Source organism: Nicotiana tomentosiformis, chromosome 2 (assembly GCF_000390325.3).
Source record: "Nicotiana tomentosiformis chromosome 2, ASM39032v3, whole genome shotgun sequence".
Classification (NCBI taxonomy): domain Eukaryota; kingdom Viridiplantae; phylum Streptophyta; class Magnoliopsida; order Solanales; family Solanaceae; genus Nicotiana; species Nicotiana tomentosiformis.
In genome coordinates, this window is record NC_090813.1 from 150,073,095 (window position 1) to 150,087,338 (window position 14,244).

The 14,244-nt window shown below is 40.6% G+C and overlaps 1 protein-coding gene across 1 annotated transcript; it reads left to right on the forward strand.

Moving 5' to 3' along the window:
• The first annotated feature begins 1,203 nt into the window (after positions 1-1,203).
• On the forward strand, positions 1,204-1,710 carry LOC117278636 (uncharacterized). The gene has a single exon (XM_033658117.2). The coding sequence runs from the start codon at positions 1,204-1,206 to the stop codon at positions 1,708-1,710; it is 507 nt and encodes a 168-aa protein (XP_033514008.2).
• Positions 1,711-14,244: the final 12,534 nt, after the last annotated feature.

Sequence of the window (14,244 nt, forward strand, 5' to 3'; positions counted from 1 at the left end):
AGAGGATCCAGAAGAAGATAAGGATATGGGAAACGACTCAGGGGATGGTTATTAGATTTGATTGATTTCACTTTCTTTCTCACTTTTTACCTTTATCCCCAGTTCTCTCTTTAATTTCCAAAAGGGCAAGTTGTCCAAGCCCATGCAGTTCTATAAAACAATGATGTAATCATTGTTCCCACTTGTATTAGTCCAAATTATCAATGAAAATAGATTGCTTCAGATCTAAATGTGTCAAGTCTAAATGTTTGTCAAATATCTGTGATTTAGGCCTACCTCCGGCAATGAAAGGTCCACGCGAATCCTAGGCAACACATTAGCCTTAATGCATAAATTAATTTCTTTGTGTGATTTCTTGCTTGTATAAACAAAGAAACTGACTCTTGTTCCTTTTTATTTTCTTTCTTCTTATCTTTCTTTTGCTTTATTATTACCCCCGGAAAGAAAAGAAAGTTTGTTTGTGTTGACTAAAACTGGCAAAACCACCATACAATCTAAGGTTAAAGTGAAAGATATCAGCCGCAGAAAACCCAACTGAACATGCTCTAGTCATAGCCGACAACCCGGGGCGATCGGGGGAAAACAATGACATCAGGAATGATGAACACGTGGCCAGGATGGCCCATGAAATGGAGTCTTTAAGGGAGTAGGTACAACATATCAGGGAACTAGCGCACCTGGTCGTGACAACACTTCCTCAACCACCTCGATTCCCTTCTTTAGATTCACTCCCTGACCATTTTCCTTCCACATCACGCCAAAACAACAACACCCCAACTTCATCTCCTACCACTCAAGTCATACCTCCAGTGACCCCTTCTAATCCACCAAATCCCCCTATCCACACTCCCTACGTACCACAGTATGTTCAGACACCACAAAACCCGCCTATTACTACTAATGCAACTCATACCCCTCCTTGTGACGGAGTCACTTTTACCACTAACCAGCACATACTTGTGGCACATGCCGCTGCTCATGAACGGTACATTCCCCTGTATATGCCATTTCTAAACCTACCTTTACAATACATGTCACGGTCAGGGTGCCTTCTAAGATTAACTAATGCGCCGAGATAGGGAGGGAAGCCAGACATAAGGAAGAAGAGTCAGTATCTGAGCAGTTGTAAATTTTGGACTCTAAGTTGCCCGAGGAAGTGAAAGTTTGGACTACGAAGATCTGTATATTCATCTGGATCTAGATATGCCAGCAGGGTATAAACCCCCAAAGTTCGATATCTTCGATGGGACAGGTAATCCCCATGCACATTTGAGGGCATATTGTGAAAAGTTAGTCGGAGTGGGAAGGAATGAGAAGCTACTGATGAAGTTATTTATAAGAAGTTTAACGGGGGAAACACTCACCTGGTATACTCGACAGGATCCTCGAAATTGGAGAACTTGGCATGATATGGCGGAGGACTTCATGAATCATTTTCGATTCAACACAGAGATTACTCTCGATCGGTTCGCACTGGTGAACTTGCAGAAAATACCATCTGAGTCATTCCAAGAATATGCACGTCAGTGGAGGTCAGAGGCTGCCAGGGCGCAACCTCCGCTAGACGACAATGAATTAACCATGTATTTCATCAGAGCCCAGGAAGGGATATACTTCGAAAAAATGATGGGAATGACGGTACAGAAATTCCTCGAGCTGGTCAAGATGGGAGATTTCTTAGAAGAGGGCATCAAATTTGGAAAAGTATAATCTATGGAAGCGGCCAGCAAGGCCATTCAATAAGGGTCAATCGATAGAGGAAAGAAGAAGAAAGAGGAGGGCTCAGCTGTCGTCCCTTACTATCAACCCAACCCACATCACAGAAACACTTCATATTCTCCAAACAATCATTCACCATCACCCACTTACGCTCCAGTCTATAACACCCAGCCATATTACCACCCTCAACCATAATACAACCCTCCTCGAGCCAACAATAACCAAAACCCACAATGACCATATGCTCCTGTCCAAGCCACTACTCACCAAAACTGACATGTTTATGCACCACGCCTTCGTACCAACTTTGAAGAGAGGGGTCCTAGAAATTATACCCCGATTGAGAAGAGAGGGGTCCTAGAAATTATACGCCTTTGTACCAACCACTACTCTGGCACAATTGTTCGAGAGATTGAGAAGAGCAGGATTGATACACCCAGTTGAAGGAAGGTTTGCTGAATATCCCTCTAAGTATTTTGATACCACTAAAAGATGCATGTACCATTCCAATGTACCACGGGCATGATATTGAACATTGTTTTAAGTTGAAAAATGAGATTGAAACAATGATCAAGAGTGGAGCCATCCAGTGCACTACGGCGTCGCCCAATGTGAATCGTGATCCGTTACCAAATCACCAAAACCAGGGAGTTAACATGATCACATTAGACAAAGAGTATGAACCGAATGGAACGATTGTCACTATAGGAAATACAAAAGTTGCAAGGATTCCTCCTCAAAGGGCTCTAATGATTACAGTACAAGTGAGACCTACAGTGGCTATTCAAACTTATCAGCGACAACCTGCCGTTGCTACAGGAGATGAAGAAAGTTGGGAGTATAAAACCGTCACATGGACGTACCAGCAAAAGGGAAAAGCCAAAATGACAGACTCTGCCATAGCCCATGGTATGACTAGGTATGGGAGATGCTACACTCCTGAAGATGTCAATCGAAGGAACCCGGGAAGAGAGAAAATTCAAAAAAGGAACATAACAGACCCAGAAGTCGCTGAGTTTTGGAAGAGAATGTCAAACAAAGAGTATTCTGTGGAGGAGCAGCTGAAGAAAACTCCAACACAGATATCAATCATGAATTTGTTAATGCGTTCCGACAGTCACAAGGACGCCCCGTTAAAAGTAATAAGTGGGATAAGTGTACCAAGTAACACCACTAGTGAAGCGCTGGTCACGAAAATTAGGAAAATGGTCGAAGCAAACATGATCACTTTCAGAAGAGACGAACTTGTTGTCGAAGGCGCAAATCTAAACAATGCTCTTCATATCACTATCAAGTGCGGGGACAAAGTGGTGTCCTGGGTGTTTGTCGATAGAGGGTGAGGAGTCAATATTTGTCCTCTCTCCACCCTACGGGAGTTAGGAATTCATTTGAGGGAAGTCAAGGAAAGCTACGTGAGGGTGAGAGCCTTTGACGGATCGCAAAAGGATGTTATTGGAGAAATTTATTTGGCCTTACAGATCGGGCCAGTCGAATTCCCCATATTGTTTCAAGTAATGGACATCTCCTCTTCCTATAAATTGCTGCTGGGAAGGACCTGGATACATATGGCAGGGTTCGTCCCATCCACTTTGCACCACTGAATGAAATTTGAGTGGGAATGTCAGGAGATCATGGTCCATGGCGAGTGGGGTCACTCCTCTTATTTGAAGTATACTGTTTTGTTCATTGAAGGGCTAGACAGAGTTGCTTTCCATGCAATGGAAATCATGCAGACTACTGAGATGAAAGAGACTGAACAAAACTTGGGATGGCTATGAGGGAGATGATGAAATATGGATATAGGCCAGGAACGGGGCTGGTAGCTAGGTCGGACGGAATCATAGATCCAATTAAACATAATGGGCAGAAAGGAAGGGCCGGCATAAGATATCAGCCTCCGAAAGAAAAAGATCGTACCTTTAGCTCCGGTAAAAAGGTTTTTGTGCCAGAGCATGTTACAAGTCTAGGTCAGAGCTCAGTACCAGAAGATGATATCATCGATGGGATGTGAAAGCTGTTCGTGAATATGATTGAAGAATGCTGTGAAGGGACTGACATCAAGACACCGACTATCAGGGATACCGAACCAGGGGAAGCCAGTCCATCTTTAGTTCGCCAAGAGTTTTGGTAGTATGGAATTGTAAAAGTTTTCTTTTGAAAAGCGCATGGTCAATTGAGGCTTACACTGCGTCTGTACCTTTTTGTCATTTGCCTCTTTTGAACGCTTAAGACATTCCTCTTTTGATGAAACAAAAAGAATCATTTTCTCAAATATTGCAACTTTATTTACCGCTTTATTTATACTTAGCTTTTCTTTTCAGTAATCAAACTACTAAAAACCCGCGTTCCGCAACTATGACATGTAACGAAACCGTTGAGCGCAACAACCTAGATTATGAGGAGTATGACGAGAGCATGATGCCCGACAATCTCACGCAGTAGATCGAGCAATTGGAGAGTCAGAAAAATCCTAACCTCGAAGAAACAGAAGTGGTCAATCTTGGAAGTGAAGAAGATGTAACAGAAACCAGAATCAGCATTCACCTAGAAGTCGGGCAGAAGGAAAAACTGATTGAGCTCCTCCGACAATACATCGATGTATTCGCATGGTCATATGATGACATTCTGGGACTAAGCACTGACATTTTCTCGCATAGATTGCCCATCGATCCTACCAGACCGCCGGTCAAGTAGAAACCCAGAAATTCAAACCTGATTTAAGTTTGAGGAAAAAGAAAGAAGTGACCAAACAGATAAAAGCGAATGTGGTGAGGGTCACCAACTATCCAATATGGTTGGCAAATATCGTCCCAGTACCTAAAAAAGACAGAAAGATCAGAATGTGCGTGGATTATCGAGATCTCAACAAAGCTAGTCCAAAGGATGATTTTCCTCTGCCGAATATCCACATCCTCATCGATAACTGCGTGAAGCATGAACTGCAGTCATTTGTGGATTATTTCGCTGGGTACCACCAAATCTTGTTGCACGAGGAAGATACAGATAAGACAACTTTCACCACACCTTGGGGAGTTTACTGCTATAGAGTTATGCGGTTTGGTCTCAAGAACGCCGGCGCCACCTACATGAGGGCTATGATGATGTTTTTTCATGATATGATTCATAAAGAGATTCAAGTGTATGTGGATGATATCATCATAAAATCTCGAAAGGGTTCGAAGCACTTGGATGATTTGAGGAAATTTTTCGAATGCCTGCGAAGGTACAGTTTGAAGTTGAACCCAGCAAAGTGCGCGTTCGAAGTCCCCGCTGGAAAGCTTTTGGGCTTCATTGTAAGCATGAAGGGAATAAAATTGGACCCATCAAAAATCAAGGATATTTAAGAATTGCCACCACCAAAGAGCAAGAAATATGTCATGAGTTTCCTGGGTAGATTGAATTACATCATCCACTTCATAGCCCGGTCCACGGTAATCTGTGAACCCATTTTTAAGTTGCTGAAGAAGGATGTTGCCACAAGATGGACAGAAGAGTGTCAGAAAGCCTTTAACAGAATCAAGGAATATCTCTCAAATTTACTAGTGCTAGTTCCCCCCAAACCAGGGAAGCCATTGTTACTCTATTTATCAGCCTTGGATAACACCTTTGGCTGTGTGTTGGGGCAACATGACAAAACTAGGAGAAAGGAGCAGGCCATCTACTACTTAAGTAAGAAGTTCACGCCATGCGGGGTGAAGTATACTCTGATAGAACGCACTTGTTGTGCTCTAACTTGGATTACCTAGAAACTAAGGCATTACATGTCAGCATACACTACACATCTGATATCTCGGCTCGACCCACTCAAGTACATCTTCCAGAAGCCGATGCCTGCCAGAAAGCTAGCTAAATGGCAAATTCTCCTCAGTGAATTTGACATTATGTACATAACTCAAAAGTCTATCAAAGGACAAGCTTTAGCCAACCACCTCACAGAAAATCTGGTAGATGGGGATTACGAGCCACTTACTACGTATTTTTCCGATGAAGAAGTGTGATTTGCTAGAGAAGATATTGCGGAATCGTATCCTGGATGGAGAATGTTTTTTGATGGAGTAGCAAACTTCAAAGGAGTCGAATTGGGGCAGTCCTAATTTCAGAATCTGGATATCATTATCCAGCAGCAACAAAGATAAGATTCCCTTGAACCAATAATATAGCTGAATAAAAAGCATGCATCCTTAGGATCAGAATGGCAGTCGACATGAATATCAAAGAAATTTTGGTGATAGGAGATTCCGATCTATTGATACACCAAGTCTAAGGGGAATGGTCCACTAAGAATGTCAAGATACTTCCGTACCTGCACTGCATGAAGGAGCTGTGCAAGACGTTCATAAAGATTGAGTTCAAGCATGTCCCTAGGATTCAGAACGACTTTTTTGCCGACTCTCTTACAACCCTATCATCTATGGTTCAGCATCCAGAAAAGAACTACATCGATCCTATCGAGGTAGAAATTAGGGATCGACATGCCTATTGCTTCCATGTAGATGAAGAACCAGATGGTACACTATGGTATCACGACATCAAGAAATTCCTTGCGACCAGAGAATACCTGAAGAATGCTACTAATGCCAAAAGCGAGCCCTCAGGAGGCTGGCGAACCACTTTTTTCCTCAATAGAGAAGTCCTGTACAGGAGGACCCCAGACTTAGGTTTGTTGAGATGTGTAGACGCTGCCGAGGCAACCAGACTATTGGAGGAGATACATGCAGGAACGTGCGTACCCCACATGAACGGGTTCTTATTAGCCAAGAAGATCTTGAGAGCTGGATACTTTTGGATGACTATGGAAAGCGGCAGTATCTGCTACGTACAGAAGTGTCACTAGTGCCAGATTCACGAGGATTTCATCTGGGTTCTGCCAAATACGTTAAACGTAATGGGTTCACCCTGGCCGTTCGTCGTTTGGGGCATGGACGTGATTGGACCTATAGAGCTTGCTGCATCAAATGGACATCATTTCATCTTGGTAGCTATTAACTATTTCACTAAATGGGTCGAGGGCTCTACTTACAAAGCCGTCTCGAAGAAGGTAGTGGCAGATTTCGTCCAGAACAACATCGTCTGCAGATTCGGAATACCGGAGTCTATCATCACTGACAATGCCGCTAATCTCATGAGAGAAATCTGCAAAATGTTCAGAATCATCCACCGCAATTCCACAGCCTACAAACCACAAATGAATGGGGCTGTCGAGGTAGCAAACAAGAATATCAAGAGAATTCTACGGAAGATAGTGGACAATCACAGACAATGGCACGAGAAACTACCTTTCGCTTTACTGGGTTATCAGACTACCATGAGAACATCTACTGGGGCAGGGCCGTACATGTTGGTATATGGCACTAAAGCAGTGATACCTACTGAGGTAGAAATACTGTCTTTAAGGGTCATTCACAAGGAAAATTAGACAATGCAGAGTGGATACGGGTCAGACAGGAGCAACTCATGCACATTGATGAGAAAAGAATGGATGCAGTGTGTCATGGTCAGCTATATCATAACAGGATGGCAAGTGCATTTAACAAGAGAGTGAAATCTCGCCAGTTCGCACTGGGGCTGTTGGTCTTGAAGAAAATTATTCCCCATCAAGAAGAAGCCAAAGGAAAGTTCACACCAAACTAGCAAGTTCCTTACGTGGTTCACCAAGTACTGTCAGGTGGAGCTCTAATCTTGGTAGAAATGGATGAAAGACATGAAGCCTATCAACTCAGACGCAATCAAGAGATACTATGTTTGAAGACAAATATAGTTAGGTTTTAATGTAACAGAACTACGTTCAACCTAACTTCCCATGGAGGGATACGTAGGCAACCCACGTAGGGTTCAGTTTCTCTCCCCCCTTTCTTTCTTGTGATAGAAAATCCAAATATCACTTTTGTATGTTGCTCAGGAACAACGTCGGCTTGATTTTCTTATAAAGGAATACGTAGGCAATCCTCATCGGATTCAGTCGTCTTTTGTAATTGAACTATGTTCTGGCCTGATTCCTTTTGGATATGTAGGCTGTCTGAGTCAACTCGGCCATTTTCATTCTTAATCTCATCATATTGCATCTGTTGTAATCGAACTATGCTTTGACCTGATTCCATTTGGATACGTAGGCTGTCTAAGTCTGGCTCGGTCATCTTCATCCCATTATATCATAATCCATGAACTACTTTCAGACCTAATTCTGTTTTGGATAAGCCTTGTAATGCATTACTTTGAATTAGGATGCAGTCGCGACAGCAAGCAGCCATATTGGTCGATGCCAACAGGACAAAGTTTTCAAGAGGATATGCTCACGTGTGGAGAACCTATCGTAACATGTCATAATCCGGAACGACGATATTTTCCTTAAAAATAATGTATTTTCAAAATGTTTTCTAAAATAATATATATATGTGTATATATATATATATATATATATATATATATATATATAGTAATTTGTTCCATCTACCAAACTTCGCGGCGCAATCATGTCAAAGGCTAGGGCAAATCAACACTGAGATTTTTTCTTTGAGTGCAGGGTCAACAGGGAGTAAGGAATCACTAAGACCACACTGGGGCAAATGACAGACCCACCACTTGCCTAAGATTATCTCTCTTCTTTCTTTACTTGAATTTTTATGGTACAGCTAAGAGCTAACCTTTGAATCTGTTACGACCCAAACCGATGGGCCGCGACGGGCACCCGGTACCTTACTCAATCGAGTACCAATGTAATGTATCTGTCGTATCATACTGTCATAGGTAAAGGAGCCGGAAAGGTTGTCGTGAGATAACTAGAATACAATATGAGGGAAATACTCGACTTAGGATGACCCAACATGATGTACCGACTTATACATATGATATCTGTCTACAAGCCTCTAAGAGTACATAAATGTCATAAAGTTCGGTACAGGGCCCTGCCATACCAATCAATACATGTCCAAATTATACTATGATAATAGGCAACTCCGGAGCAAATAGAGTGCACCAACACCTTCTATCGAGTTGATAGCCTACTTGGAGGATTCTTAACTTGTCTATCGGCACCTGCGGGTATGAAACGCAGCATCCCCAAGCAAAAGGGACGTCAGTACAAATAAAGTACTGAGTATGTAAGGCATGAAAATCAGTACATAAAAGACATAAAAGAAACATGGAGTAAAGAATTCCACCTGTAAGTCTAATCAACTTTGTGAATCCGGAAACATTTATAATGTCTTGAACGTGCGTATAAATGTCATGTCATGCATAAGTATATGCGTACATAACATCATCAAGCCTCTGAGGGCATCCCATCATATCATCTTGGCCACTGTGGGCAAAATCAACAATGTCTACGAGCTGATCAGGTGGTAGTGCGTATATAACACCGTAACCTTTTTCCATATCCCATATACATATAATATACGCGTATATAATGTCATCTGGTCATGGGTCAATGTACATATATAAATGAATGAAATGCATAAGAAAAAGTTAATAAGATTTCTCGGAATGTCATAAGATCAATATGTCTTCGGATAAACTTTATCAATTACGCATTTTTCTTAGACCCATGAACAGAATATATAATAATAAGATACATGAGAATTCAAAAACATAGGCACCCCTAGTGCTTCTACGAATAGAGACATTTATGAAAGTTATGCGTTTGCTCGTTTCTTTTGTATCATATGGATAATGCCAAAATGAAAGAAGGGATAGCCTTAACATACCTGAGCCGATTCTCTTGACAATCCCTCTAACACATGCCAATCGCGACGAAACACGTAACGGTGGGATCGAAATAGGGAAAAATCTGTATTATATTCTTGAGAAAGATTGCACCGTACTTCCTTAGAATCGCTAATCTTACGTTGCTATAGTATTATGAAGTTTCATATGAATTATTTTGGAGGATTCATCTGTTACTTAACCAACATGCACATCCCTCTTAAATGATGTATGGAAATCTCATATCTTTAAGGTTTGTGGGCCCCACTTTTGGGGATTATTTTGCCCAAAAATCTCTAAATATGCCACCTAATTATATACACCAAAGAGTCATTGATGCTTAAGTCCCCTTGCTGCCATGTTGAGGGTGATGTCCCTTTAAGCTTATCCACCAAAATCAATTACCTTGTTAACCTCCCACTAGAAATCAATAATTAACCAATTATCCACATAATTAAGAATTATCTCAAATTACTTAAAATACTAATCACTTTTAACACACTTTATACACCTTACTATCATGGTCATGTGGTACCTTGTATGGCATTAGTCCATAAATAAGGGATATTATAGCTTGGACCGTATTTTATCCCAAATTGTCAAACTTCGACGAAACTCATTTTCTTCGATTCGCTTACCCTCTAACCTTCACGGTACTTACTTATCACCTGTTATAAATAGTATAAATACTTATAACCTCAAAATAATCTTGTCCTTGAACTGATGTCAATTATCTTACGACAAATCCAACGTACAATACTACGAGGTGTAACATCGTCGTAATACTATGGAGTGTAACATCGACGTAATACTGTGAGGTGTAACATCATTCCCCCCTTTGGAACATTCGTCCTCGAATGTTGACTGATGCACTTATCTGTCTCATAACCGGATAGCTCTTGCGAATGGTTTTAATACCGTCCTTGCCATTTAGGCAACTGTTCTGTGAATAAATCCAAAGTCCAGGGCATTCCCACCTTTAGGCATCTTTCTCACACCACGGCCTATGGTCGGAATTCTTCCAATCTCATAACTCTTGCTACCTTCTGTCATGCAGCCTGTACAACTTTTTCCTTGTATGTGCACCTATGCGACTCTTCCCTCCAGCTTTTAGCCAATCTCTAGGTCTCACTTTGGGAACATATACAGAACTTGACAAGATGTCCCTCTGGGCATCTATAGGTATATTAAAGTTCTTCACTCTGTATTTTGTCGAACTTACGACTATTGCTATATCTTGTTCCATAGCATTGGTTATCTATCCTTATAGCTTTACTACATCTAGGTAGGTCATACAATATCCTAACTCTTACTTTGATTTATTATTTCCGAGGCCTGCTACCAAATTCCAGGTTACTCTCTCGCTGCTTATCATATATGTACAAATCTAAGTCCTTTAATGCTTCCTCATTACTGTTCATCTTAAGAATGACAGCCTGATCTCATCTTATACTGTTGAACTTTTATCCATCTATTGTTGATTCACCTTAATGTTGATCTATAATCTAACAATGATAACTTGACCTCTTATGTAACACTGCCGCTAGGGCTTACGTCTCATCGGGAAACATCTGAAGCGACTTGACTGATCTATCTAGGGGCGATACTATACTTTCATAACCATATTTCATAGCATCCCAATGTGATTCACCTTACGTGGGTATTTTAATCCTGTACAATGCATGAAGCCCCTTTTTTTTCAAATCATTACTCAATCGAAGGCCCAAACGTCATCCTTTATCTGTCACAATTACACCCTCATTCTACTACCAGGGCAGCATTCCGTCTCTTCTAAATGCTATTAGTCTTAGACTCCTTTGAGTTCATTCAGGCTATACTGAGCTATCTATAACTTAGAGAAACCATCAGCTCTCTTGTTTTCATGGGCTTAATCCCGTGGACTTATCCATTCTCGTCACCTTCTCCCTCGCTTTTTCTTATCCTTACTCCTATCTTCCTAAAACCTTTTCGCTCTACCATACTTTAACTTGCGACCTACACATATCTATTTATACTACTCGCAACTTTCCTTTAACTTGCTTGCACCATAGATTTTCGTAGGTTATTCTGGAACATCAAGCGAGACATTACATCATCTCTAACTCTTCTTTACTCTCTTAACTAAAACTCTCAGTACCTAGAAACCATAGGCTAGAAGATATGCCACTAATGACGTCGCTATCATTCCTAGATACTGAATCTCGAGGCTTCTATCCCTCTATCTGAAGTATGGATTATTCACAACCTTCTGCACCTGAGTATCTCGTACGTTGTTCAACTTTACCTCACTTACCTTAAAATCTCAAATCATATCTTCTATCTCTTTCATAATCCCCCTTCCACATAGGTATAATTAACATCCACAACTTGAAGCTCTCTTATAATACTTGCACCTCTGGTGCATACACAATCCAGCGGGAGCTCCATACTGACTTCTTATGAGGCTGGTACTCTTCTAACTGGCTTTGTCTCAGTTCCCACGCATGCCGAAATTTTTGTGCAACTCATACTATCTCGAATATTACTTTTGGTTTCACTTCCTGCTTATTAGCCACGATAGGTGCAACTTTCTTATGGAGTGCATACAATGTTATAGTGAGACTGATATCACAAGACCATTTATTCTTCATGTTACTATGCTTAGGTTGAAGCCTTTTTCCTTATTTCCTTAGCTAATCTCTTGTTGTAGTACTTGGGGGACACCCTCTGAATCTTGTAAAGTTGCGAGCTTATTAAATCATTTACCAGACGGAAATTCCACGCTCATGTGCTCGTAGGGTTTCTTCTGAACTGAAATTTTGACTGTCTTCCTAGTGGGATTCTCTTTTATTTTGGTAACTGTTACATTTCACGTTTTCGTACGTTAAAGTTTCGTCATAAGTTAATTGACGTAGACTTGGGAATGAGATTATTTTTGAGGTTATAAGCATTTGTGCCATTTATAACAGGCGATAAGTAAGTGCCGTAAAGATTAAAGGGTAAACGAATCAAAAAAAATGAGTTTCGTTGAAGGTTGTCAATTTGGGATAAAATACGGTTCGAGCTATAATACCCAGTATTTATGGACTAGTTCCATACAAGGTGCCACATGACCATAATAGTAAGGTGTATAAAGTGTGTTAAAAGTGATTAGTATTTTAAGTAATTTGAGATAATTTTTAATTATGTGGGTAATTGATTAATTATTGGATTAGTGGGGGATTAAAAAGTTAATTAAGGAAATATGTGGATAATTATTGGTGGGAAATCTCCCCCCTCCCCCAACGTGGCACCAAGTTATGCCCCATTTGTGACTCTTTACTTACATTACAAGGTGGCACATTTAGAGGGACTTTTGGCTAAGTCATCACCTAAGTGGGGTCCACACCTACTAAGGTAAAAGATATCTCAAAATTCACTAAGAGAGATATATCTAATCTTCATAGCAATGTAAATTGCTCCAGCAAACTCATACAAAATGATAACAACGTGATTTGCTACAAAATTCATACAAGACTACTTAGCAACATGAGAATTGCGATTCTAAGGGAGTACAGTACAATCTTTATCAAGAATATCATACGGATGTTTCCCTACTCTGATCCGCCGTTACGTGTTTTGTCGCGATTGGCGTGTGTTAGAGGAATTGTCAAGAGAATCGGTTCAGGTATATTAAGGCTATCCCTTCTTTCCTTTTGGCATGATTCATACGATACAAACGAAACGCGTAAATGCACAACTTTCATAAATGCCTCTATTCATAGAAGCACTAGGCGTGCCTATGTTCTTGATTTTCTATGTGTCTTATTATATCTTTTGTTCATGGGTCTCAAAAAAATACGTAGTTGATAAAGTTTATACGAAGACATATTGATCTTATGACATTCTAAGAAATCATATTAACGTACTTCTTATGCATTTCATTCATTTATACATGTACATTGACCCATGACCAGATGGCGTTATATACGCGTATATTATATGTATATGTGATATGGGAAAAGGTTACGACGTTATATACGTACCACCACCTGATCAGTTGGTATATGTTGATGATTTCACCCACAGAGGCCGAGATGATATGACGGGATACCCTTAGAGGCTTGATGAAGTTATATACACATATACCTATGCATGATACGACATTTATATGCACATGCATGAACTTATAAATATTTCAGGATTCACAAAGTTATTTAGACTTACAGGTAGGACTTGGGCACTCGTCATGGCCCATTGGTTTGGGTCGTGATAGTAACACTCATACGGTACCTTTAACTACCCCAACTCCTATCTGAATATTTCTCAAGGGTCACAATGTCATATCTACAAGACTGAATTCCCTATGTTGGGGTTCACTGCATTTATCTTGCATGATCTGTTGATTTATCTGTAACCTCTTATCTAGCCCTAACTAGACTCTTCCTGAATCAACTACTAACTACTCGTTGGTCCATTCTCATATCTATATTCCACGTAATCTCTCTTGGGATATGTCCTTTGTCTTATCATACTTCTTGCACCGGCTCTAGATGTATCAAGTGTCCATTCGCACTTATTTATCAATAACATCCTGGCCGGGAACTCTTAGTGCCTCTCCCCGGTGTCGTGCTTGCATAATATTCTGGAGTTACGATATATCTATAGGATCTGAATAAATGCAACCTCATCCCTTTTGCCTTTTTACTACATTCTTCCTTTACCACTCCATAGTTACCTGAACCACTTAACTCCGACTTAATACCATATCACACCATATTCCCCCCTTTAGGGGAGTACTAAGATTTAGTGCTACGACGATCTACCTATAGATATTTTACCTCTTCATCTTTGGCGTCTTTTCACATC

What these genes read in the sequence shown, in the direction of transcription:
- LOC117278636 (XM_033658117.2), top strand. Translation starts at nt 1,204, where the DNA reads ATGCCAGCAGGGTATAAACCCCCAAAGTTCGATATCTTCGATGGGACA.